At 46.5% G+C, this 27,975-nt stretch overlaps 1 protein-coding gene across 1 annotated transcript; it reads right to left on the bottom strand.

The window, feature by feature from the left end:
• Positions 1-294: 294 nt before the first annotated feature.
• Positions 295-27,864, bottom strand: LOC119399105 (uncharacterized). Its single transcript, XM_037665920.2, has 8 exons — positions 27,581-27,864; positions 20,167-20,391; positions 18,930-19,059; positions 15,473-15,818; positions 14,897-14,957; positions 6,800-7,063; positions 3,188-3,317; positions 295-1,222 (listed from the first exon to the last, which is right to left on the bottom strand). Exons 1-8 carry the CDS (start codon positions 27,659-27,661, stop codon positions 870-872), a joined length of 1,590 nt encoding a protein of 529 aa, XP_037521848.1. The 5' UTR covers positions 27,662-27,864; the 3' UTR covers positions 295-869.
• Between the last annotated feature and the right edge of the window lie 111 nt (positions 27,865-27,975).

Raw genomic sequence — 27,975 nt, forward strand, 5'->3', positions numbered from 1 at the left:
AATTAAGTGGTGGTGTTGCAGTTGTGCACGAGTCTTCAGCGAACACGTAGCTGTGAGAATTTCTTTTCGAAAAGGTGCCGTAATACCTGAGTTACATGCGTTTGATGATTCAAAAGCGGCCCTCGCTCGCTTTGCTCTTTCCTTCGCTACGCTCCGTTCGTCGGCTCGTCTCTCCTGGCCGGATGCTCCTTCTCACCATGCGAGCAGACAAGCAGGTTCTTTTTGTTCCTGACGTGACCAGACACGAGCGGTGACGTCACGGCCAACGCTGGGCATAGCGACAGGCCCGGAGAGGACAAGGGATCGTTTTTTTTTTATTTTTTTGCTCTCCCACAGCTCGTAGCGCTTCCACGTATGGCATTGTTGATTGTGACGGCATTCCCAACTCGATGCGTGCGTTTACTTCAAACATTAAAAAATTATAGGAAGTGGTTTAGGGTCTTCAAAGCCTCCTCTATCTTACCTAGGACTTCTGTCTGGGATATGTATGTATGTATGTATGTATGTATGTATGTATGTATGTATGTATGTATGTATGTATGTATGTATGTATGTATGTATGTATGTATGTATGTATGTATGTATGTATGTATGTATGTATGTATGTATGTATGTATGTATGTATGTATGTATGTATGTATGTATGTATGTGTGTGACTGTATGTGCTAATCGTGCGTTTAGGTGATTCCTGTACGTACCATACTTATAACCCGATAACTTTAGTAGTGAACCAAGCGATCAATCAAACTGACATCTTGAGCATACAAGAAAAATTTTTGCCCTTTCCTCCACTCTTTCTCTCTGGCAGTCTGGGACATGCAGGGGCGGATAGTCGAAGGAAAGGCCGATCGGCACGCCAGTGCGTCGTTCACTCATCGTAGTCGTCGTCGCGATGGCGCCTTCTGTGGTGCCGCCTTTTGTTGTAGCCCCTACCGCCACGTCCGGCACTGCCTCCACTTCCGCCGCCACTTCCATCCCCGCCTCCGCCTCCGGAAATAGGTCGCGGAACCTGTTCCGCAAACTGACCCATGATGTTTCCTCGCGGTTCGTAGACGGACGCGATGTAAATGGTTCCCTTCTTGCTGCGAGCCACTCCCGTGCCTAAACGTCGACAGTCCTTCCACACGAGTTGCGTGAAGTGACCAGTGCCGGACTTGAAGCCCGGGTTGTTGTAGTTGTACAGTTTGATCTCGTCGTACCAGGACTTGACGGGCATGCGTCCTAGAAAGAAAGGCACTGTTAAGAGGCTTACATAAGTAGACGCGTTCGCGAAAAGAAATAAATTTAGGGCTTCTAATTTGGGGAATAAATCTGGAACGACGCAGCATGACCTCCGAGATGGCGGACGCGCGACGTGTTTCACGCCGTGCAATGGCGTGTTTCCGAGATGGTGTGTTTCACGCCATCTCGGAGGCCATGAACGCAGCAGCATAGTCTCCTACGTTATATTCTAGAACAAACTGTGGCACTGCGATCGTTCAGCCACCATGGGACTGATGGCTAGTACATGAATTTTCCTAGTTTTCGTGCTTGTGGCTTTGCGCACTTGGGGCCTTGTTTATTGTTGTGTTTTGGCTTTTGTTTCAGACAAAAGAATGGCTCGTTCAGTGCAAAGGAAGAACACAAGGGCTTGCGTACGCAAGCCCTTGCGCTCTTTTGTATTCTCCTTGCGTGCGGCTTGGAGTGCAGAATAACGCAAGAGCGCGCGTACGCAAGCTGCTTAGGGTCCCCGGCACTAAAGCTTTCTATTTTAGGAGGAAAAGTTACGCACGACTCGTTTGAGTGCGAACGCAAGTTGTCCCTCCTCCAGTTGAGGACTAATTGCTCTCTAAACGACACTGCGCCGCGTTGCGGCTACTCTCGGCCGCGTATCAACTTTGGCATTGGTGAAGTCTCGCTGCCGGTTGCTACATTGTTGATCGTATGAATTCGCGTGTTCATTGGTCATCGGCGAGCTTTGCAGCGCTTTAACCGCGAGCGATTGCAGCGCTTTAACCGCGAGGCGGGAACACACATGTAATTAAAAAATCCGGCAGATCCCACGCACTGTGGGAATCGATGTAATACGAAACAGTAATTAAGGGGCTGCATACACCGCACTATTCGTATTTCAGGCAAACGACGTTCATTTCGCGGCATGTCGTTCGCTATCGCATGTTCCTCATGCATGCATACATGTACAATCTGGTGTATACGTACTATGCTAATGAAACGTATATTCTGACATGCATGACCTGTCATCTATATTATTCATACACTCATGTCACGCCCCACAAATCTTGCTGTATGTCAAGCTGTCGAAACGGCCGCGAGCGCAACATGACAGTGTCATGTAAATTATGCCGCACATGGCATGCATTTCATGGTTTACATGTTACTACCTGTAATTTCTATTCCCCATATAGTCATGTCACGCCACGCCAATTCTGGTGTATATCCACTTAACGAAACGGCCCCGAGCACCTACAACCATGTCATGTAAATTATGCCGTAGATGACATGCATGCCATGATGTTCATGTTATGATCTGCCATTTACGTTCGTCATGCAGTCATACAACTTTGTTATATGTCAAGCTAGTTAAACGGCCATGGACGAGAGCACAAAAATGTAGGCGGCTAGATAGATACATAGCTACGTTCAAAGCGCTAGAAGTTCGCTAAGAAATGCTTCGCATTTAAAAAATGAAAGACAGTTCTGCTTTGTTTCTGAGAACTGCGTATGGATTTCCTTGTGGCTTCGTGCTACAAACGGGTGGTTGTCAATTTCTCTTTCTTATACAAGGCTATGTCATGCTTTACCTTCTCCCCCTTTTCTTCCTCCTCCCCCTCACTTCCCTTTCCCACCACCAACGCATGGCTATGCTATACTAGGAGCTGCTTGGCACATACCGCAGCCGATAGGGGTAGGAGTGTTCACTAGCTCGTCAAGCACGCAAGTAGTAACCTCTGCTAACCCTGACACGCCGAGCAGTAACGACAATATTTACTACATCTAAAGGAGCGAACGTTAGCGACAGGTAGTAAATATACGGTGAATGACGGCGACGGGGACGGACATTTTCCAGCCGAGACTGTCCATATAATTGCTATCGCAATAAAACGTGTCAGGGGGTAGTAAATGCTGCAGTTACTACATTTTTAACTACCTTTTCTATAAGAGTTTAGTACCGCGTGGTAACCGTACCCGTGATTGGAGCCTGCATGTTGCTGCTCCAATACATGAAGAGGTTCTCTCCGTATAGGGGCCTGGTTCTGTGTTGCATGCGGTCCATCTTCGCCATCATCAAGGCCCAGGCTTGGGCGTAGCGATTGAGCTGCGACCGAGGCAAGAGAACAAGAAAAAAAAAGGGTGACCATCTCAATCAATGTATCGATTCTCGACGAGCTAATATAGTCTGAATCGCCGCTTTTTTTTTGCAAAATAATACAAAGTCCGATGCCATAATGATACCAAATTTATAATCATACCGCATTCTACGCCCTTGTGCTATGATTCAAGCATGAATGGAAGCTTGTAGCTATAATGCAAGGTAGCAGCTGCGGACGGCACCAGTGTCCATGAGCAGCGTGCTCGACCGCTCTAGACAAGTGTGATTTAGAATGTACTCTAAAATGGCGGCCTCGATGACTGAGTGAGAAATAAGTTTGCTACACTGAGCATGACACCTGCATCTTGTTATTTAAGCACGGACATATTAGTACGTGTGCGGTAAACATGTTGGAGTTTGCTGACATGCTTCAAGAATGAGTTTTGCAGATAACTCCGCAAACCATTTACTAATGGTACATTCGGCTGGGCCCTACCGTTCTACATAAGCATACATAGACAGATTTGCTTATTTATTTATTTGCTTATCAGTACCTTACGGCTCCTTGTGTGTAAAGGGGGGGGGGGCAGTACAGCAAATACATAATAGAGATAAATATATAGCAAAGTTTTAACAAGGTAACACATCGATTAGTGTAGAAGATGCAACTTAACTCACGAACTTAAAACATACTGAAAACAGTATAGCGTGTGAAATTGTATTTTAGTATTATAAAAATACAATGTGAAAGGAACTAACTAAACAGCGACAGGGCCACAGAAAATGAAAATAACTGACAAATGATTGTATTGCACAAAGAAACGTACGCAAAGAAAGAAAAAGAAAGCAGGTGAACAAAAAATATCGGTAACAGTACTGTAGGCACGGACGAATGAGAAAAAGGCAAACACCAGATTTTCGTGCGTAGATATTTTTTAAGATTGCCCAAGAACTTCGCGTGATTTTGCTCTTATGCAAAAACATCAGGTAGGTCATTCCACGAACGAATAGGTCGTGGAAGAGCCTATAGGTTAAAAGCATCAGTTTCAACATACATGCGCGACAAACTAAAGTTCTTATGCGGACTGCCTGAAGTTCGATGAGGTAGATTAATCTGAACATATGGCGTCGTGCTGGTGGGAATCAGTTTGTGGAATAGTTATAAACAGAGACCTGATTTTAGGCAAATGCCACGCTCCTATCGCGCCATTTTGATATATGAGCACGAATTAGAAGCTACGGAGGGCTTTTGGAGTGTTTTTATAGTTCCTATAAATGTATATTTTTAGCGTTCGTGCCTATATGCCTGTAAGGGCCTATAAATGCCTATCTTGAAAGAAAACTAGTGCCTATATGAACACTAGCTCAAGTTTCGCTTCCTGTTTCACATTGAGACCGTTGTTCATGTTACCGCGCAACATTAACGGTTCGGAACTTAATGGGGTTCAACCTAGTTCTCTAGCTCAACCAAATCACGGAAACAACCGCTAGCAGCAGGGAAATGGGACGCACCGGCGAGCATGCGCAGCCGCGCTTACACGGCGCGAGGGGTTGACGGATGCGAAATTGCGGAGAGCCATCAGAGTAGTAAATGTGATGTGCATGCGGCTTTTGTTTAGTTTGTAATGTACTGTTTAACCCTTTCCCTACCGAAGACTAGCTGAGCTTGTTCACAAGTTTGTACCGCTCCAACCAGAGACGAGCTGGGCTCGTCCGCACTGAAAGAAGCGTTTGCGGGCAGCGAAATTAAGCTATCCTGATTCATTTTGTTAAGTTCTCTCCCGCTTGAATAGAGGGTGCAGTTAAAAAAATTTAGAAAACGCGCTTAAAGCATGCCTTTTGCTCGAAAACAGACTGGATTCTGGTAACCGGAATTAGAAAACGGCGTCCTCCTCTGAGCCACGCTTGCCGGCAGCAACTTAAAAAAATAAAAAATAAAATAAAATAATACTCATAAATAAAGAAACAAGAAAGAAAGAAAGAAAGAAAGGAAGGAAGAAAACGCCTGTTCATTGATTATTTGTGGAATGAATAATTTCAGTTTTCCTGCGACTGAATCAGCGACTGCATAGAGCAGCATATTTCTTTCTAAATGATCGGATTCGTACGAAGACCGCGTCCAAACGTATCTGCAGTAGACGCCGATAGGTGTAAACAAACCCCCACCGACGTGCCGAAAGCTTTCTTTCACGGGTTCCCTCGTCCCTGTGCATTACTTTTTTTTTTTAAATTGCAGAGACATTTTATGCACCGAAGACAGGAAAGGTTAAGGCACTTTTCGTGGTTTAGTGCAGTGAAGCCAATCCTCTGCATATTGTCAAAAAAATATTTTGCTTGTATCTTGCGAATAAAGCGCCTCTAGTTTACTCATTTCAAGACACGTAGAAGCAAATCGCCGAAGAAAAAGAAAATCTGCATTTTTGTATCGTTTTTGGCCCAAAAAACTCGCTGGGGAAAGGTTTAAAGTGTTCACCGCCAGGGGAGAAACTGGTTCCACGCGATTCGACCTGGCCAATAGGAAGAATCCCCTCGTTCTGCTCTTTTGGAGTTCTGCTCCTGCTCTACCCTTTTCAGTCATGCCGGAAAAAAAAGGCACAGAGGTGCGTGTTGATTCGACAGTGGACACTTGACTCACCATACTACAGAATAAGCGGAGAGACCGTGTTCTGCAAAGCGTACGTGACGAAGGACCATTGCACGGCTGCGTTCAACTGTCGGTGCCTGTGTGCCACCTTAAACAATAGCATTTCTTGTTTTCCTGTTGTAAATATCGTCGCGCAAGTCTTCCTTTGAAATTATTTCCATTTATGTAAGAATTTATTGTGGATATATTTACGCTATTGGAGGCCAAGAACTTTGTTTTGTCTGCCTATTTTTGGCGCCTAAAACGCCCTTTTTAATGCCTAAAAATCCGGACTCTAGTTATAAAGCAGAAGTGTCGCGACGAGTTTTTAGTAGCTCGAGCGCGGGTGTATAGAAAAGGATAGGTAAGAAGATAGAGAGATAGACAAGAAGGGCGGATAGATAGATAGATAGATAGATAGATAGATAGATAGATAGATAGATAGATAGATAGATAGATAGATAGATAGATAGATAGATAGATAGATAGATAGATAGATAGATAGATAGATAGATAGACAGACAGACAGACAGACAGACAGACAGACAGACAGACAGACAGACAGACAGACAGACAGATAGATAGACAGATAGATAGATAGATAGATAGATAGATAGATAGATAGATAGATAGATAGATAGATAGATAGATAGATAGATAGATAGATAGATAGATAGATAGATAGATAGATAGATAGATAGATAGATAGATAGATAGATAGATAGATAGATAGATAGATAGATAGATAGATAGATAGATAGATAGATAGATACTGGGAAGTGTGGGAGTAATCCCAAGAATGCAAGTCGTAAGAAATGTGTCTTCACCGATAAGCGAATGCACGCGCCGCCCTTCGCATGCTCACCTTCTCGTCCTCCTTCAGCGTGTGAACGCCGTGCAGACGTCTGTAGCGGTTTGTATGCTTGAGCACCTGTCGCTGCAGCTTCCGCATGGGCGGTGTGAAGTCGCCTTCGAAGTCCAGCGGCTCATTAGAACTTCCACCGCCGCCTCCACCCATTCCACCACCGCCTCCAATTGTGATCATTCTGCCACCTCCCCCCAATCCGTTCAACAATTTATTCAATCCTTCCATTCCTTGACCGTTTTGTCCTCCAAGGTTGATCGGCTTCTGCGTGGTAACGAGAAGGCACCAGTAACGTGCTTACACCATTCTCTCGACAGGGAAGCAGGACCCATATTCACAAAACCTTCTTACGCAGAAAATTTTCGTAAGACAATAAATCGGCCAATCACGATGTGGGACATAGCATTAGCGAAGCCAGATGACCGACGGGAAACCGCACTTACGAAAGAGAAGCTTGGTGATTTCGGCCTCAAGCTATTTTCTGATTTAGAGCGATACTACTGATACGCAAAAGCTGCGTGATGGGACGTAAGGAATCGGCCACGTCATCACTACGTCACATCCGTGACGGACATAGACTGCTATTTTATGGTAGAGGGCTACTGACGTTCGAATGCTGCGTGATAAGGGGGAACGTATCGGTCGCCTACGTGTCTGCTACATCATGGCCGCAATAGATGTGGACTAGCGTTTGACATAGGGAGGCACGAAGTAAAAGACTCGGGGGAACTCTCTCTCTCTCGTCGGAGAGTCGTAGGACCGAAGAGAGAGTTAACATAATGTGTAACTCTCTTTAAAGTTACACGTGAACCCCTTTTGGAGAGGCCCCGCCACGGTGGTGTAGTGGTTATGGCGCTCGACTGCTGACCCGAAGCTTGCGGGATCGTATGCCGGCCGCGGCGGCTGCATTTTCGATGGAGGCGAAAAGGTTTGAGGCCCGTGTACTTAGATTTAGGTGCACGTTAAAGAACTCCAGGTGGTCGAAATTTCCGGAGCCCTCCACTACGGCGCCTCTCATAATCATATCGTGATTTTTGGACGTTAAACCCCAGATATTATTACTATGTTTTGGAGAGTCGTACCTCCCACGACTCTCGGTAGAGAGCATAATGGTTTCCAAAAAACAGTTAACGTGTACGTTTAAAGGAAGTCGTGTACGTGGCAAGACAGAATTCACCGAAGAGAGTAACAGATGCTACATTTTAGAGCGTGATATTGTGGCTTCTTTGTTGTTAGTAGTCCCTGAATTGTTTCGGAAAGTGAAGGAAGTCAGCAATATACCTGCTTGCATTGCGGAAACAAGCGAATCGTTGTTGCTTCTATCTGGTAGCACATGCATACAACGCAAAATATCTCTTTTTGCCAGTCGCCAGCAGATCAAATCGTCGGACAGCATATGCTTTTTCGAAACTCCTTCGTTCGCTATCGCAACGGGATGAAAATATGGCGCGAAAATATTTTACGTACACTTTCGGACCACACAGGGCTAGTGATACGCCTTATCACTTATCGAAGACGCCGCACAGAGCCCTAGCCTTACAGCGATACACAAGGCGTGTACAGTCGTGAATAATATTTTCATATTATTCACGACTGTGAATAATATGCGAATTTCTTAAGGGGCGTAGTTGCCGCGATGGGAATGACGGTATACTGTGTCTGCGAGGGTTGTGTTGGCTGGTGTTGAGCGAGGCTTCAGGTAAAAAGCGGACGACTGCGAAAATAAAGCTTCTCTAAACAAAACTTCTATAGGCGGATCTTATTATCGCGTATTATATTGTACAATAAAAGTCCGCTGACCTGCACGGCATAACCAAACGGCCAAAGACGGAAACGCGACAAACAGTCGCAGAGTGAACGCTGGCATTGTCGTCTGCCTTCGAAGTTTAGCGGCCGTTCGTTAGGTATTTTGCTTCACAAAATTGTAAATCAACGCAGAATTTTTCATAGTTAAATGAAACTTGTTTCTGTGCAATGATATAAAGAAGAAATAGCTTACTACGTGCTCCTTCAGTACGAAATCAACCATTTTTGACGCAAGCAATGCGTTGAAGCCAGACGCGTCTTCGAGGTGTCCGGGCTCTTCGTGAACGATGCCAATCCGAGCCAAATTCGAATGTCGCATATCCCAGCATTTCCATGCGTGCAACAGCTCGCAGCGCCAGTTTTCCCTCTAGGTAATTGTAAGAAACTCCATGCTTGAAATAGGCCATAAAGGCTAAATGCAGGAAGCATGCACAAAAGCGTTCATAGCACCGAATCTTCAAACGCAAAGGTACCACTTGCCGACCAATACGGCAGAGTCGTGTCCGCACATCACGAGTATAATCGGTGCCTACGCACAAACTTCGTGTACCCTTTCATATTACTCACGATTGTACATCTAGAAGGAGAACCTCATTTACCCGGGGACACCAAATTGAGAAGTCACGTAAATGGAGTCGCCCATGGTTAGATTTGTGAGATTATAATTTCTGGCGTGCTTGCTTTTCTTTGTCAACGCATGGCGGATATTTATTGTAAACTGTTGCGACTTCCAAGGAATCGTTAGGCTAAAGGTGGCTTAGGTGTACAATAGGAAAGGAAAGACTACCTGTCCCTATCTTTGGTCAGCACAGACTTGCCACATACATAACTATCTTCAAAGAACCTTAATAAAAAGCAGCAGATAATGAACCTTTCATTAAGGTTGTGTAAAAAAAATGGGCCCCGAAATTTTCCCCTTCTGTATTTAAAGATATACGTCAAACTCTCATTCGGTGATCGTTATGCCTTCCTCGGAGAGTCGTGGGAGGTGCGAGTCTCAAAAAGGGAAGTTAACGCGTATCTTGGATTAGAGTTAACCATATCTGGAAAGTCATGACTCAGCATAAAATGTTAACAGACGGTATTTCTTTTTCCTTAGAGGGTGGCAGGTATTTCCTATAAAGCGTTACGACTTCCAATGGTATCGTTGGACCAGAGGTGGCTTGGTGGTTAAACTCGTTACAATAAGCGATTGATGTTCTGTACTTACCATGAATACAAAACATGACGTCGGCACCGAAGCTCCGAAGACCACGACCGCGAAAACGACAAGTAGCAGCTTCATGTTTGGCATCCTTACACCCCCACCGACCCCTCGAGGGTATCGGTTCGATTACACCACCGTCCGCCGAACGCACCCGGCGCTGAAATGCCGAAAAAAAATTATGCATAAGGTCCGAGAGCAGGACAAGCCCTGCAGAAGCCGGCTTTTCTTTATTTTTCTATCGCTATACCACGCGTCTCCTAGCGTCTTATTATCGTGCCAAGTTTTTTTTTGTCTTATTGAAATTCCACGAATGTGTCATCCCGAAATAAAAAAAAAGAAACAAAAAACTTTGACCAACTTTTGTTAGACGTCAAGATTTCGCTCGACCACAGCACTGTCAGCGACGGACGTGAACAGCTGCGCACGACGGATCACTTGGCAAAAAAGAAGAAAACAAAAACAAAGTAACCTTGAAGACAGTTGCTAGATATCGGCGTACAAGTTGTGCAAACGTTGAGCCCTGCACTGAAAAGACGGAGAGTCCGATGTTCGCGATCTGTTTTTTCACTGGCGTATCTGCTTCGGCATGTTTGCATATCATTCATCGTCGAAGTGGAAGACGGAGCACCTTTCGTATAGAGACGACGATGTATATATTTTTCTCCTTTCAATGTCTCCCTTACAGACGCGCGTGACAATAGCGATTGGAACGGAACACGGGAGAGAGCGCGCAGCCCGAATTGCACAACGAGAGGGACACAATCGGTAACAGCACCGACCTTGTAGGCTGTTTGGAAAATATTGTTTGAGTAGCTGTCAACATACCACTCCTCCCGTTACTCCGTCCTCGCGAAGCTGTCATTCTCGAATAGCCGTTGCCAAGGGCTGGGCAGGATTGTGTTTAAAGGCGCAGAACGCGATGTCCAAACAATGGTTTTAGAATACAAATTCGCAAGGTCCTTCGGGTTATAGAGGACAACGTTTTAACGTTGGTCCGGGCCTGTCCTTTCGCGTCCTGATTGGGAATTCCACTTCCAATAATTAGATTTGCAATCGATTTTCCATAGCTTCGGGTTGAGAAATAGAGATGCCGACCGTTTGCAGAAGCCGAGTCCCCCGGCTTGTTTCAAATCACGATGACCTTTTCGGCATCGAAACCAACGGAGCGTCACTTCGAGCCAGCGGGTTGCAGGGCGGGACCGAGGCGGAAAATGCCTGACAAATGCGTGGCGATGAGTCCATCGTGATGAAAGCAGGATGACGTTGCACGCTCCTTATCTACAATACTCCATCGTTGTCTGGATGCAGGAAACAGTCCATGGGGTGCCATTGGCATCGTCTCCCGCGGTACGAGTATGAACCAGAGTTCTCTGTGACTGTCCTGGATCCTGCTGCGTAGGAGGGAGGCTCCATGCGAAAACAGTGAGTACGGTGTAGTGATTGTTCAGCATTTAGCGTACTCTTACGAGATATGGAGTTATGTATCTATGTATTTTCTAGTAAAGGAACACAACACCTAATACTTACGTATTTATGTTGCGCCTCAGATACGCGTAATATTTGGTTTTTGATCCTCAGGGTTCACCAGTATGAACGCAGCTAGCAGTTCAAGATGGCTGGGCATTCATCAAGCGCTTAAACTTTGGCCGGGTGGCTGAATGGTGTGAGACAGAAAGACAGACAGACCAAAATTTCTGTGTTCAAGTATTTCAAGAAAGACTATCGTCTTTAAAAACACAGAGGGTCTCTTACGCATCTACGAAAGATGACCCTGATTATCGTCAAGAGCACCTTTACAGACTTGACTCTGGTCATACTTTTCTGCTTCCATTCCGGCTAAGAAGAGACCAGGAAAGCACTACTACATAGATTGCGGCTGGGTGTTGCATATACACGAAGATACCTTTGGAAGATTGGGCAGGAGCAAAACCCTAACTGCACTGTTTGTCACACGCAGAGACTATTCACCCCATCCTGTGCGTGTGCCCTCAATGAGCGACCGAAAGAGTCACTTAAGTACGTCATAAAACGTCTGGACTACTGACCCTTTTTGGAGGCAAAGCTTTTGGCCGCATGGGAACATGCAGACCACGCCCAACGGAGTTTAATGAGTCTCCTAAGATTTCTAAGCGAGACAAGTTTAGATGCTCGTCTTTAGAGCATGTGCTACGATATAGAGACTTCCGCGCGTGTCCTGTCCCCGCGCAGGACAGAGTGTACAGTGACTCATTGTGCCATACTATAGTCAGCTATCATCATACTTCCCTCTTTCTCTCCCTTTTCCCTTTACCCCCGTGAGGAGTAGCAGGCTAAAACCCCGCTTTCCAGGCCGACCTCTCCTCCTCCTTGCCATTAAATATCTTGTTCATCATCTGACTGACTGGTTGACTGACTGGCGTAGTGGGCACTTCGCAACCGTACTTGTAGTAGGCGTTCCAGGATAGCTTGAAACGGCCAATGTTACGCGCACAAACGCTCGTTTCCATGCGGTACAGTTGAAGGCGATGCGCACGGGGCCCGATTTCGCTTTCGCGTTCTACTCTTGAAAACGAAGCTCAAGCGTCCTGAAGTTTTAGATGCGAAGCAGCTTGTGCTCGGGGCTGTGTCCGGTGGCGGTGGTGGCGTCCGCGCTCCAGTGCGCATGCGCCTTCTCTCTCTCCCGCTCTCCTCCTTTACGCTGGTGTTTGGTCGCCTTCTCTCCTCTCCTTCCCCGCGCTGCAGCCGCGGCGCAGCCTCTCCTCTCACGTGATGCAGCCGCGCCGCAGACAAATACAGCGCCTGTAACCCACTCTCTCCTCTCCCTCACCCATTTCATGTGTATATACGCGCGTGCTTTCGGTCGGCTTCCGTCATTCTCGCTTCGCTCCCGTTCAGATGAGGCGTCAACGTCAACGTCGGCGCCACTCGTTCACTCGGCGCTAACGGAAAGCAACGCACAAGCACAACGTAATGATAACACGAACACTAAATACAAATCTCACACACTAACGGAAACGCCGAGTGAGCGTAACGGAAACTTGGTGTGCGCCCCCAATGCGGCTTCGCATCCCCTCATGGTTACCTTGAGTTGGAGGTGGTGTGATTTTTTAATTAATTAATTGTTGAGAGAACCAGCACGTAGTCGCCAAGCGGACTGCAAGGCTCAGGAAGCCTGACGAAGCGCCTATACCCCATCCAACTTCCGCTTACGTGCATCTCCACATTAATTATATTCATATCAAAGACGCGCACATGGCTAAAAAATAGTACTAGTGGCTTATACTAAATCATAGAAAGCAATGCACATACAACGCGAAATATGCAACTACAGTCTCATCTTAAAGTAAGATATTTTATCAGTCATTCTAATTTACCTTTACCTTATTTTTTATTTCCTCTACCATCTCTCTGACTTCGTTGTCTGCTACTTTATGCTGTCAATTAATTAATTACGCAATTCAATTGGATTCGGATGTGTAGGGGCACTTGTGTGCTGGTCGCACATAGCTACAGGGAATTAGGCGAGATAAGCATTCTTCATATGTGTAAGTCTGAATTGGTGCACTTCATTTATTATATATGATCAGGGTAATCCCAGTTAAGGGGCAACGCCTGGTTACTATACGAGCACATATAAATTCTACATTTTTCCAACATAACATGATGATGTATGGCGTATAACATGACTAGCGACTATGTTGATTAGCTAAATGGAAAACATATACTGTTTAACATGAACACAAATAAGCATGAGTTCTGAGATGCTAAGGAGGTCTTTCATCTCGACATGACCGACCTTATATCCATATTTACAGACTGGACACAGGGCTGCGAGTGTGGATTTATTTGTACACGTAGTAGTAGTAAGAGAGAAAGCTTCGGATGTTGTTGACTAAGGAGCTGGTTAAGGAATAAAAACAATAGCTGACATACGTGAAAACACCCGATTTTATTGATATTGTCATTTTTTTTTCGCTCCGGGAACGAGGTTGCAACTGAGATGTCATGTGTGCAATACCGCGAGGTGGCGCCAAAGGAGGTCGAATGCCACGCCACCTTGCGGCTTGTGGCTTACTTGCTCCTCATTCCACGGCACTAATCCACCAGTGAGGATTGCCCGAGAATGCAACGGTTAAGTGGAGTGTTTACCGTAAACTTAGAAAATAAAGACATCGTAGAAATAAATTTCTTCAAATTTTTATAACATGAAATGATTTTAGGGAGACTGAAGGCTTCCTTCTGTAATAAGTATGTATGTTGGTATATAGAAGATACAGCGGTATCAAAACAACTTTGAGCGCGCATGATTGCTATAGTTTGGTCATTTGCCTAATTATTCGTCCAGAACAATTAAGACGTTACTTCCTCCTTGTGTAACACAGAGATAAGACGTTGTAGGGGGGCGAGGGTTGATTCTTTGACATGATGGGAACATTGCGCTGCTTGCAAGCAATACAAATTTCCACACGAGCGTAAAGAATAAAGACGTGTTCACATATCACACGTAGAACTTAGGCGCATGCAGAAACAAAAATCTTTGCGCCCCCGTCTTAGTTACTTGCGTTTGGGTCGAAAGTATTCCTTGCAGCTCAGTGCCCTATCAGGCAACACTGTAATTAGCCGCCCCCCAACAAGAAATGACACTGGAAGCAATGTTCCTGCAAGAGGACGGACTTGTCTTCTTCAAAGCAGCAAGAAATGCCGCTGAAGGTAAGATTTTAACAAGGTGACTTGTCTTCTTCAATTGCAGCCCTGACGACGACAAGTGCTCTTGTCGGAACGTAGGATCCAGCGACATTCTTTCTTCCGACGACTTCTCACCAATTCAGATCTACATCGTCTCCAGAGGTTCGGTCTTCTTTGTATCGTGTCACACGGGGATTAGCCAAATGACGATACAGACATCTTTATGGCTAATGTTCATTGAAGAAGCCCCTGAAGGAGGGATCATATGTAGAGTATTTTTAATGCAGTGGTAGTGTAACCTAGGGAATGTAATCTCGAAGGGTGTTTTTCTTCCTTTGGAGAGGCAGGCGCCACCAAATGGAAACAAATTGTGCTACGAATGTTGTGTGAACAGGAATAGGAGCTTCAGGAAGGCTGACCGACGTTTCCACAGGTGGACTTGTCTTCGTCAAAGGCGCCTTGTCATCGTTGGCGTGTTGGCTTAAAAGTACACCCTGTTTAAAAGGGTTTAGTCGTTCACGCCACGACGCGTGGTGCCGCTGTGGGCAATAACAGCGACACCACGTGACGCGTCGTTGTATACTAAACTCTTTTAAAGGAACACTCCAAGAATAATGATATCTGGGGTTTTACGTGCCAAAGCCACGATATAAATATGAGGCATGCCGTAGTGGAGGGCTCCGTAAATTTCGACCATCTGGTGCACTGACACCGCACAGTAAACGGGACTCTAGCACTTTGCTTTCATCAAAAATGCGACCACCGCGGCTGGAATTGAACCAGTGACCTTCGGGTAACAGCCGAGCACCGTAACAACTGCATCATGGAGGCGGACACATACGCCAAAGATGACATGGCGTTTTGGACTAAGACATGTCCGCCTGTCGAAACGTCGGTCTATCCGACGTTCCCATTCCTGTTTGTACAGCCTTTATAACACGCCTCTTTTCTTCATTTCATAGATGAACTTCTATGCATGCTCCGGGCTTGCTCACTAGTCGTCGTCGTCTTCTCCCTCGTCCTCATCCTTACGCCTGCGCCTACGTCGTCTTCTGCGGCTGCCTTCTTCACCGCCTTCACGCCCCTCTTTACCTTTGCCGGCGCCACCGCGAGGTAACGGCCGTGGAACTTGTTCTGCGAACTGGCCCAACATGTTTCCCCTCGGATCGTAGACACACACTATGTAGATGGTTCCCTTCCTGCTGCGGGCGATGCCCGTTCCCAGACGTCGACTGCCTTTCCACACGAGCTGAGTGAAGTGACCGATGTTGGACCTGAAGCCGGGGTTGGCGAAGTCGTACTGTTTGATCTCTTTGTACCACGCTTTCACGGGAACACTTCCTGAAAAACAAACGCACGAACAAGGAAAAATAAGGGGGAATAAAGTGAAGTTGTTTCCTCTGTAAATGCGACAGCATCATCGGATACCATCGATACCATCGTACGTTAAACGGGTATTCCGTAAACTCCTTTGCGTATACCGGAGTACCGGACAAGCTAAAAACATCTACTATCAACAGCTGCTACGTAGGCTGTTTACCACTTTATAAAGGTTACTGGACTACCTGCTAGCGTTTATGGAAACCTTTGTGTTTTTGGACGGCTTGCAAAAATCTGCCATATATCCCCAAGGTTTCCATTTTTTCAACCAAACACTCTCGTTCACAGACTGCTTTTCTCCCTCGTTCTGCTCTTGCCCCTACCAGTTTCAGTGAAAGGGCGTCTCTCAAACGACACGTTTCTAGTCCACTATGCGCAGGCTGAAAGTCAACGATGAGGTGAGAAAGTCTCATAGTAATTTTTGAAAAAATAATTTGTGTTCGCGTACTTTTAGGAGTGGCAAAAGCACAACGAGCGAGAATAGCAGTCTGTAAACGAGAGTACATGGCTTTAAAAAAAGAAACAGGAATCTTCCAGGAAAGCCGTCTTACAGATCCCCTCCCCCCTTTCCTTCCTTGTGCAGCATAGCAGGCCACTGCGTCGTCAGAGTAGTCAAGTCTGCAGAGGCTGCTTGCTGGTCTTCAGTGTAGCAGACCAGCAAGTCGCCCCCGTTGCCTTCTTTCTCTCTTGCTTCGATCTGAAGGATGTCATGTTAACAAATTTGTCAGACTTACAGCAGCGTCATTCTTATAACGCACGTCATCCACAACACTGAAATGTCAACATTAGCGAAACTTTCTGTGGCGACCAAATCCTACAGTTTCGTTTGCTGTCGCTATTAAATCAAATGCGAAAATAAAAAATAAAGTCGGCATATCCATTCTGTCCTTAAAAATTTCTACGGAATATGTACATAATAGCCTTTGCTGCTATTAGAAGTTCATGTTCCTTTTGTTTCCTTCTTGTCTATGCTTTCTTATTTTAAAAGCTGCGCGAAACACTTCCCCGATGATTCTGTTTATTTTGTTGTCCTCGCCTCTCGTGTGTCGTGGTATATCGCAGTCGCTTTATGCGTCCTCGATTCGTTGCTACGTCATGCCTTAGTAGAGCGCCTGTGTATGAAATGGCCAGGTTGCCCTTAAGGAGATACTCGCAGCTTTTTTTCCCCCTGGTGATTCTTGCAACTATGATGTCATTAACCCCCATTTGTTCCCTGACCCACTCTGCTCTCTTCCTGTCTCTTAAGGTTACACCTATCATTTTCCTTTCCATCGCTCGCTGCGTCGTCCTCAATTTAAGTTGAACCCTCTTTGTAAGTCTCCAGGTTTCTGCTCCGTAGGTAAGTACCGGTAAGATGCAGCTGTTATATACCTTCCTCTTGAGGGATAGTGGTAGATTACCATTCATGATTTGATAATGCTTGCCGAATGAGCCCCAACCCATCCTTATTCTTCTAGTTATTTCACTATCATGGTTCGGCTCCGCGGTTACTACCTGTCCTAAGTAGACGTACTCCTTTACAACTTCCAGTGTCTCGCCACCTATCGCAAAGCGCTGTTCTCTACCAAGATTGTTCCACATTACTTTAGTTTTATGCATATTAATTTTCAGACCTACTCTTCTACTTTCCGTATCCAGTTCAGTAATCATGAGCTGCAATTCGTCTCCCGCGTTACTCATCAATGCAATGTCATCAGCGAATCGTAGGTTACTGAGATACTCTCCATTAACTCTTATCCCTAGCTCTTCCCAATCTAGGGCCCTGAAAACCTCCTGTAAACACGCGGTGAATAACATTGGAGAGATCGTGTCTCCCTGCCGTACGCCCTTCTTTATTGGGATTCTGTCGCTTTCTTTATGGAGGACTATAGTGGCTGTGGATCCGCTGTAGATTTCTTCCATTATGTTTATATAGGCTTCGTCGATGCCTTGATTCCGCAGTGCCTGCATGACTGCTGATGTCTCCACCGAATCAAATGCCTTCTCGTAATCTATGAAGGCTATGTATAGGGGTTGGTTGTATTCCGCGCATTTCTCTATCACCTGATTGATAGTATGAATATGGTCTATTGTTGAGAATCCTGTACGAAATCCTGCCTGGTCCCTTGGTTGATTGAACTCCAATGTCGTATTAATTCTGTTAGCAATTACTTTTGTAAATAGCTTGTAGACAACCGACAGTAAGCTTATGGGCCTGTAATTTTTCAGGTCTTTGACGTCCCCTTTCTTATGGATCAAGATAATGTTGGCATTCTTCCAAGATTCTGGTATCCTCCCCGTCGAGAGGCACTTCGTATACAGGGTGGCCAGTTTCTCTAACATAATCTCTCCACCGTCTTTCAACAGGTCTGATGTTACCTGATCCTCACCAGCTGCTTTGCCTCTTTGCATTCCCTTTAGGGCTTTCTTTATGGATATGGGACGGGCACGTAGCACGTCGGCAGGATAACCGGTGGTCATTAAGGGTAACTGACTGGATTCCAAGAGATGGCAAACGCGTGAGGGGGAGACAGAAAATTAGGTGGGTAGATGAGATTAGAGTTACTGTATATGCTACCTTTAGGTAGCAGAGTTGCGCATTCGTCTTCCAAACGCCGCTAGCAACCATGCATTGCGGAGAAGCTCACGCTCGGGCCAATTTTTGTATATTTCGATGCCGCCGCTGCAGCGAACCGAATTAACACCAGTCATCGATAATCAATGTTTAGCGCCGGTCTTCGACACGCCGGACATGTTAACTGCCGACACGATAGGCATGTCGCCTGCACAAACGGAGTGCTACTTCACCGCATAGCCGTGGTTGCTAGCCAGACCTATGCGCAACTCTGCTACCTAAAGGTAGCATATACAGTAACTCTAGATGAGATTAAGAAGTTTGCAGGTATTACGTGGCAGCAGAAAGCACAGGACCGGGTTGATTGGCGGAACATGGGAGAGGCCTTTGCCCTGCAGTGGGCGTAGACAGGCTGATGATGATGATGATGATGATGATGATTCTTGCAACCTTCTTACTGCAAAATAAATTCAGCCCGGTTCAACTGAATCCTGGCGTGGGCCAAGCGCGCGCGTTACCCGTAATGGGCGCCTTCAGGTCGGTGCTCCACCACATGTAGAGGTTTTCTCCGTACGCCGGACTGGTCCTGTGCTGCATGGCGTCCCTTAGCGCCAACATCAGAGCCCAGGCTTGAGCGTAACGATTCAGCTGCGATGCAAAAGAGCCATCACGCCCATGCATCGTTACACGTTGTACAGAAGCTCAAAGTAGAGATGGGAATCAAAAGATAGATATACAATGGGAAACCCAAAACGCCCTGCACCGTACGGTCCTTACATTGTTAAAAGTGCGACATCGTTAGTATTAAGTCTCTAATCATTGGTAACCATATATTCGAATATTTTATATATAATAACTGTGAGGTGGTGGTGAATGCTTTATTGCTCCCAAAAAGAGGGGACCATTCAGAAGACAGGTTGTTTAACGTCCCAAAACCACGATATGATTATGCGAGACACCGTAGTGGAGGGCTCCGGAAATTTCGGCCACCTGCGGTTCTTTAACGTGCACCTAAATCTAAGCACACCGGCCTCAAGCATTTTTGGCTCCATCGGAAATGCGGGCGCCGCGGCCGGGATTCGATCCCGCGACCTGCGGGTCAGCAGTCGAGCGCCATAACCACTGGGCCACCTACCGTAGCGGGTAGTCGAACATTTTAAGGTGAAAGCCTTGGATGCCTCAGCAAACGCATAAAGCGACCGTCAACACAGTGGCGACAAAAATCACCATCATGTGTGCTGCAAAAAATTCATCTTCACATATGCGATGGTGTCACCATGTGACGTCACTAAACGTGACGTCATCACAAGACCTCGTCGCTAAGACAAAGGTGAGCCGATCCCGGTGGCACTGCTAAAACCACGTCAGGTACGGAAAGCTTCTTGCAGCGCAGCAGATCCCGGAGGCTGTGCAAAACCACGTTAGGTGCAGAAAGATTTTTTTTTCGAGGTGCGGGTGTCATTAGGATAAGCTGAGAATGAACAGAAGAAGAAGAAGATTACTTGTGCCTTCGAGTCGTCTTAGGCGAATACGTAAGGAATCATGCGAATTTTGGGTACTAAAACAGTGCACGAACCTCATAATCATAGGTGATTTGGGCACGTTCTGCTTATTATTATTATTATTATTATTAATATTATTATTATTATTATTATTATTATTATTATTATTATTATTATTATTATTATTATTATTATTATTATTATTACTCCCACATCTGTTTCGTCTTTGTTTGCTTGCTTTTCGCGCACTCACTTGTCGGTCTTGCCTCAATATGCGCACTCCGTGTCGACGCCTGGCGCGGTTGGTGGCTTTCAGCACTTGTCGCTGAAATTTTTTGATCTCCGGCGTGAATTCTCCCTCGAAGTCGACTGGCTCCTCGACAACAGGTGCTACTCCTCCTAGTCCTCCTCCTAATCCATTTCCTAATCCTCCAATCATCTTCAAGAGGCTGTCAGTTAGGTTTCCATTGGGCTGCCCCTTGAGAGACAGAAAGAGACGGTACTTACATTCGTCGCCTTAAAGAAAAGTGGGCGACTGTTGGACGTTTAATGCAAAAATGAAATTCAAGCAAAGCAGACGTGCGAGAGAGGCTGCAGGCTTGAAGAGATGAAACATTCTTTATCAGGGGACGTCGCGGGAGCCAAGGTTTTGACAAGCGGTCCTGTCTTCTTCAAGGCAAGGCTTCTCGAAAGCTTCTTTTTCTGCCTTGAAGAAGACAAGACGACTTGTCGAAACGTTCTTTCCAGCGAACTCCCCCCCCCCCCTTTTTTTAAAGGATCTTTCATCTTTTCAAACAAAAAGCTGTTACACGTAGAATTAAGGTGATGCTAAAGCATCACCTTAATCAGTTCAAACTCGTAAAGTACGCCGATTCCATTGCCGTTAATTTCACGGTCATCGGTTCACTATCTGAAGACGAAACGAAGGTCACCGTTTCCATCTCTTAATTTCGCGCCGAAACCACGGCAACCTGAACGTCACTGCTACGTCACGAATATCGATGTCGTTTTCTTTTTGCGCTTTATGTCGCACTGGCGTATCAAATATTTTTTTAGTACTTCGGAATCTGCCTGCCTTAGCACACCGTTGTGTTTCGTGCTTACAGGGGCGTAGCCAGAAATTTTTTTCGGGGGGGGGGGGGGGGGTTCAACCATACTTTATGTATGTTCGTGCATGCGTTTGTATGTGCGCATGTATATATACGCAAGCAAAACTGAAAAAATTCGGGGGGGGGGGAATTTGAACCCCCCAACCCACCCCCTCCCCCCCTGTATACGCCCCTGCGTGCTTACAGATGAATGGTTAGGTACGTTCCACGGGACGCCTTCAAAATCTATGACGTCATGGCAAGTTGGTGCGGGAACTGCAGGGCATCGTCGCCACCTGTATTTCACTTTGCACGTTTCCTGGCTTTCCAAGCGTCTTGTGGAGGCGAGAGTTGTGTATTTTGTTTTGTGGTGTTGCGGAAGGGCAGCTTAATAAAACGAGTGAAGCGATTTTTTTCCTTTGTGTCTCTCTGAAATATACGATAACAGTGGTGTGTGTTACAGAGCAATCCGGTGCGCACAATACCTAACGTTGGCATTAAGACGAAGCACACGCTCTTATTAGAAAAGTTTCCGTATTACTAAGCAGAACTGTTAGCAGCTCGTACAGACTGAACTCGATTGTTCAATCGTGGCTGAAAATTTTCTGATGCTGCGCACGTTTTTGTTCTCGAGTAGCCTGTTTTGTACTCATCGAGCGCACAAAGTAGCCAAAAAGAAACTTGAAAACACGGTGAAAACTTAAGCGTGACACAAAAGAAAAGTCTTACGTGCATTTGATTGACACTGTGGTCATATTCAAGACTTTATTAATAAGAACTCATTTTCTAAAACATTACCCGTTCTCCAACGTATTCTACAATCCAGGTGCATTACGGCGAAGATTGCTGCCGTCGTAAAATGAAGTACCTCATGAGAAATAACAACGTAGGCATGGGCGTTGGCAGGGTGGTGTAAAAGCGGTACTTGCGCAGCCCCCAAACCGCACTAGCGATACGCCCGCCTCCGTGATGCAACACCGATTGGCACCCCCCAAGACAAGATCCTGCCGACGCCCATGAAAATGGGGGTCATATCAGTTTCTGCTCGACCATCTCTGAGTAATAGCGACGTGATAATGTTCTTGTGCACAAGCATGTAGCGCGTGTGCGCACTTATAACAGTGAATGCATTAAAGGGCCCCTAAACCACCCCCGATATTGTTTCAGCATTTCCAGTAAACGTTCTCATCGAGTTCAGAATGCCGTCACAATCGACAATGCCAAACGCGGTAGCGCTATGAGCCGCCAGCGCACCGATAATTGCAAGAAACAATCCCTTGTCCTTTCCGGACCTTTCGGTAGCCCCAGCGTTGGCGGTGACGTAACCACCCACGTCTGGTTATGTAAGCAACAAAGAAGAACCTGTTTGTATGCTCGCAGGCACGCGTGCTCGCCGCTCTTCCTCCTATCCGTGCGAGGAGGAGCACTCGGCCAGGAGGAGAGACGAGCCGATGAACGGAGCTTTGCGAAGGAAAGAGCGTAGCGAGCGAGGGCCGCTTTTGGATAATCAAACACGCGCAACTCCGCTATGACACCACCGTTTCGAAAAATGCTCGCGGCTACGTTTTTGTCGAAGACTCGAGCACAAGTGCAACACTACAACTAAATTTCGACTTCTGGGTGGTTTGGGGACCCATTAAAGGTAGGCGCAGAAGTAGCTATCGTTTGCTATAATATGGCACACAGGAGTTGTGCATCCACCCTAACCTTGTAATGTATAAATTACGCAGGAGCTGTTCCATCTGCCCTGGCGGAGCCTGCAGCCACCGTGGACACCGCGATTCGTCGATTGGTCTCGTCTTCTGCGTGGATTCTATGCAAGCACTCGGGCAGGTGCGCCGAGTTATCGGCTGTAATGGAACCGAACGTGCTCTACAGCCACTCAAATTTAGTTGTCCCCTTTTCGAACGCAGTGGGTTCGGCCAGTCATTATACCCGCCAAGATGGCCGCTGACGCTGTTGGGCCTCCGCTGAAATGTGGTATGCCCACCTGCTCTGATACTTCGTCTGTAGCAAAGTTTTTTCGCTGTGTCTAAAGGTACGTCGGACGTACCCGGATCCGAAAAGCTAAAGGTACGTCGTACGTATGCGGAACCGGGAGTCTAGAAATACGTCTTAGAGGTGTGCACGGGCTCCGGGTAGCCCGAAAACCCGAGCCCGACCCGGCCCGCGGGCCGGGCTCGGGCGGGCCGACGTATTTTCACCTCGGGCCCGGGCCGGGCTCGGGCTACTTGCAGTTTTATCGGGCCGGGCTCGGGCCCGGCGCAAAGCCCGACTCAAGCCCGAAATATAGAGAATGAGCGGGAATTGTTTTCTAGCACGCATGCAGCGCCTTTTCCGCGACCGCCCTTTACCGCTTTTCTTTTCCATTCGCTACTTTAAACAAAAGGGGAGCAGGTAAAGCACTGCCTCTGTTGCACTCCGACAAACAGAAGTAACACCACCTGAGCTAGTGACGGCGCCACGTGACTGCTTGCGTTAGATTTAAGGCCAAATCCCATATGAGTGAAAATGCACGCGACAGCGACGAGCGACCCGACGTTGATCGCCTTCGTGCAAGCTGACGCGCTGACGCTTGCATGGGCATACCTGGGCATACACCATACACGTGACGGCTTTGGCGAGCGAACTCCATTGTTGCTGGCATGAGGCCGTCTACTTGTATAGCAAAAGTGCCACGCTGTCACAGGTATGCAATGAAAATAAAATATTTGTTGCATGTTGGTACGTAAAACGCTTACCATTGTCTCGCAGTATTTTTTATATGCACGTGCATAATTACTACGTTATTTGTTGGTGTACAGCTGATGTGCTTAGTACTTCGCTGATGTACATCCGGTTCGGGTGTTTTGTGACTTCCGGGTGATGAGCGACGGTTTCCAAATGTGAAAAAACCGAGCGATCGCGCGATTTCGAACACGCGATACTTCGCGCGAACGGCCCGCAGCGAACCTTCAAAAAGCCGGGCCGGGCCGGGCCCGGGATGGTGTTTTCGTACGTCGGGCCGGGCCGGGCGGGCTCGCAGCCCTTTGCCGTCGGGCTCGGGCGGGCCTTCGACAAAGTCAGCGGGCCCGGGCCGGGCTCGGGCTCGGAAACACGGCCCGTGCACAGCTCTAATACGTCTGACGTACCCGAACCCCAAATGCTAAAGGTACATCGGACGTAGCGGAATCCCGAAAGCTGAAGGTATACTACGTACCCGCAACCGGGTGTCTAAAGATGTTAGTGGGTCGCACTCGTCGACGGCCGGGTCGCGGCTACCGATTTTTGCACATATACGACACAAAGAACCGTAGTACGAGTCTGTTGATGTAAAAGACCGACAAGGAGCGAGCCGGGCGACCACTGCCGACAATGAAAAACTGAGTATCGCGTGTGTGACGAAGGGCGTCGCGGTCGCCTGCCGTGGACTTCTGTCAGTCGCCGTGCTATAATAGCTATATATAAACCAAGCTTGAGATGGTGGAACTTTTTTTTTATTTGTTGTTACACAGATATTACGAAAGGCAGAGTTGTCACTCTCAGAACCGAACGTTCGCCTCGTTCTATCTATCTATCTATCTATCTATCTATCTATCTATCTATCTGCCTACGTCTGGGTGCTCTCGTCATCGCCTCCTTAACTTGATGTAGACTGAAATTGCTATGGCAGGGCAAGAGTGTTTGACGAATATGACTGTCTGGTCATTGCATGAATAACGTGAAAATCGTGTCGCGTACATCGTCAAACACTTTCCTCTAGACACGTGTGGCACATGCCCGTATACCAGGGGCCGCGGTATGCGGGTATGTGCCACAGGTGATTGACAGTTTGTATATACCGAGGTACGGCGACAACAGGTATTGGCACTTTAAATGCTAGATTGATTGATTGATTGAAATAACTTTAATGAGGTCCTGCGGGACGCGCCCTAGCGCGCAGTGGGCGACTCCCACGTCGGGACCGTCAGGCCAAGCCTGTCGGCCGCTTCGCGGGCCTGCTGGGCAGCCCAAAGCTGGTCGGCCAGGAACGGGCTGCGGATGCTAGAGCGTTAAGAAAAACTGACATTGGCAGTGTTGACCCGATGAATGCAAAGAATTAAATTCAGGATCGCAGCAGGAATCGAACCCAAGCATTCTGCGTGGCAGTCAGGTACTCTACCACAGAGCCGCGCCAGGTCTTGAAACTGCTTTGGAAAAAGACCCTACGCAGGCGTAATGTCGGTGCAACGTCACTTGTGGTTGCAGTGCTGGCTATCTAATTTACTTACTAAGTACTAATTAGTATTTAAACACTAATAGTGGTAAGTACTAATTAACTTAGTACCTACTAAGTGCTAATTAGTACTTAGAACTCTAATTACTACATAGAAATAAACATTACATATGTACTACGATACAGGCGTCATGTCGGGTTAACGTCAATTGTGGTTCCAGTGTTGGCTCCGCCTTTATAGCAGTCTAAACATTACACTTGTATTCCTATGATTGAGCAAGCTATATTAAAGCGTTGCTCGACCCCGTAGGAATACGCTAACGAAAGTTACGTATGGTATTCACATCACCGCACCGTAGCGTTCACTTTGTTTCGATAACACAGACGTCAGTGCTCTAACGTGAGTGCTGATACTGCGTCAGACCATAGGTTACCATTTAAACGTCAGTGTAGTCGGCGTGCATGGTAAGCCCACGATGTACACACAACTCCTCCATTTACAAAAACACGTCGATGCACCTCGTAACGCTTGGCTCAAGGCCAAAAAATGCAGCGTAGAAGTACTGGCTGCCTGCTTCGCATGAACCATTATAGCTTACAGCGCACTCTGACGTAGACACACCAAGACAAGCTATAATAGTTCTTTACCAACTAGCCCCGGTCGAAAACCTTGCTGCTTCGCATGAAACCGATTCCCACAAGGCGTGGGATCTGGCGAATTTTTGTGTCTGTTGCTTTCTCTCTCTTTCCCTCTCTGTCTAGTTCTTTCTCTGTCTTTCTGTCCTTTTCTCTCTTTCTTCCCTTTCTTCTCTTTCTTTCTTCATCTTTCTTTCTATGTCCTTGTTTCTCTCTCTCTCTCTATCTCTCTGTGTAGTCGGTCTCTCGCCTTCTATCTTTTTATCTGTTTCTTTCATTTGTTGTTTCTTTTTTTTTTCTCTCCCTCATTCTGCAGTCGGTCTCTTGCCTTCTATGTTTTTTCTGTTCCTGTGTTGCTTTCGAACTCTTTCTCTCTTTTTATATTTCTTTCTCTGACTTTATGTGATTTTTCTTTCTTTCGTTCCTTTCTTTCTATGTCTTTGTTTTCTATATCTCTCTCTGTGTAGTCGGTCTCTCGCATTCTATCTTTTTTCTATAATTCTACTGTTTCGGAAAACTAAAAGTTTATTTCATCATCATGCCTTTCTTATTTCTTTCTTTCTCTCTTTCTTTCTGTTGTCCGTCTGTCGCCGTTTCACCTTTTTTTATGTTTCTTCACTTTCTTTCTATCTATTTCTCTGTTTCTATTTAACTCTCTCTCTCTGTACTCGTTCTCCCATCATCTTTTCTCTTCTCGTAACCCTCACATATCTCCTCTTCACTCTCACTTCCCTTTCACACCATCTTGCTGTGCTATACAATACAAGGCTATGCTCTGCCAGCCTTGCCTGGAGAGCCGAGTGGTTAGGACGCTCACCTTGGGATCGTGGGTACGCGGGTTGCGATCTCGCCTCGGCAAAAATTTTCTTTCGCCAAGAACTTCTCTTTGAATTTCTTTCTATTTCTTTCTCTCTCTTTCAGTCTTTCTTTCTCTCTCTGTGTACTCGTTCTCTCGCCAATAAAGTCATTGCATCATTCGCCAGACAAATCGGTGCACGTCTTCTGGTAGCGAAGCAGAAGAGGAAGAAGAGGAAGGTGATTAAGAAGACGACGACGATGGTGCGTGCCGGTTCATGATGATGAGCATCACTTTCTATCTAGGACACACGGCCAACCTCGACCTTGACAGCTCTGCTGTAAAAAAAATAAAAATAAAAAGGCCGACAATATGCGGGGATGTGTTACGCGTTGTAATAATTTAGGTTGGTCGAAGAGGAAATCTCACTGACGATAAAAGGGCCCGTAACAATGAGAGGCCTAATTGGAAAAGCAGTGCTACAGCTCATCCAAAAGCCTAGGAAAAAGAAAAAGACGAAGGTGCAGGACACGGCACTGTCAGCCAGTCTCCTTTAGGCGACAAACAAACAATATTCTGACTCTTGGCCAATCCCCCAGCGTGGGAGTGTGTCAGTTTCAAGGATCTACTACAACTACTACTACTACACTGTACACTGTGCTCTCCCACTTTTTTTCCTTCCTTTTACGTACTGTAACACTGCTACAACGAATTCATCGCCAAACTAACCAGCGCGCCAGCAGATGTTATAAAAATATCTGTTAAAACGATGCCTGCAGCGAAATGCCTTGTTCGACCACTCTTAACAACTTCACACTCCTCGTGAACTCCTGTCGTGTCTCTAAAATTGTTTTCCACGTCGCCAATGGGGTGTCTTCACAGTATGGCATTCAAGAGCCCGCCACACATGCACTTAGGACACGTGACATCATGTCGATGGTACGGCACTTACCTGTATATGCCTTATCACGAAATTCGACGTGGCAACTGTGGCACCGTAGACAGCGACCACAAGAACTGCCAGCAGGTTCATGTTTGCGACTATCTCTTCCCCGGCGCCCGCCCACAGGACCGATTATTCCAATGTCCAAAGTGCAAGCGTTGAGTCCTTAACAGCCAGAAGAGTTCAGAGTCATCTAGTCTGATTTCTTGTTGCTCGTCCTCTGTCCCATCTACTTGCCACGTTGCTCTTCAAAAGGCGTCTCTAATCCAAGTATCAGCTGGGAAACAGTCGTTGGGAAACGTTGAATGCTGGTCTCAGCATATCCTTTAAAGACAAAGGACCACTGCGACAATAATTGAAGGGGTAAAAAAAATATTCTGGAACGCCCAAAGACAATGGCGCAG

Source organism: Rhipicephalus sanguineus, chromosome 7 (genome assembly GCF_013339695.2).
Source record: "Rhipicephalus sanguineus isolate Rsan-2018 chromosome 7, BIME_Rsan_1.4, whole genome shotgun sequence".
Taxonomy (NCBI): domain Eukaryota; kingdom Metazoa; phylum Arthropoda; class Arachnida; order Ixodida; family Ixodidae; genus Rhipicephalus; species Rhipicephalus sanguineus.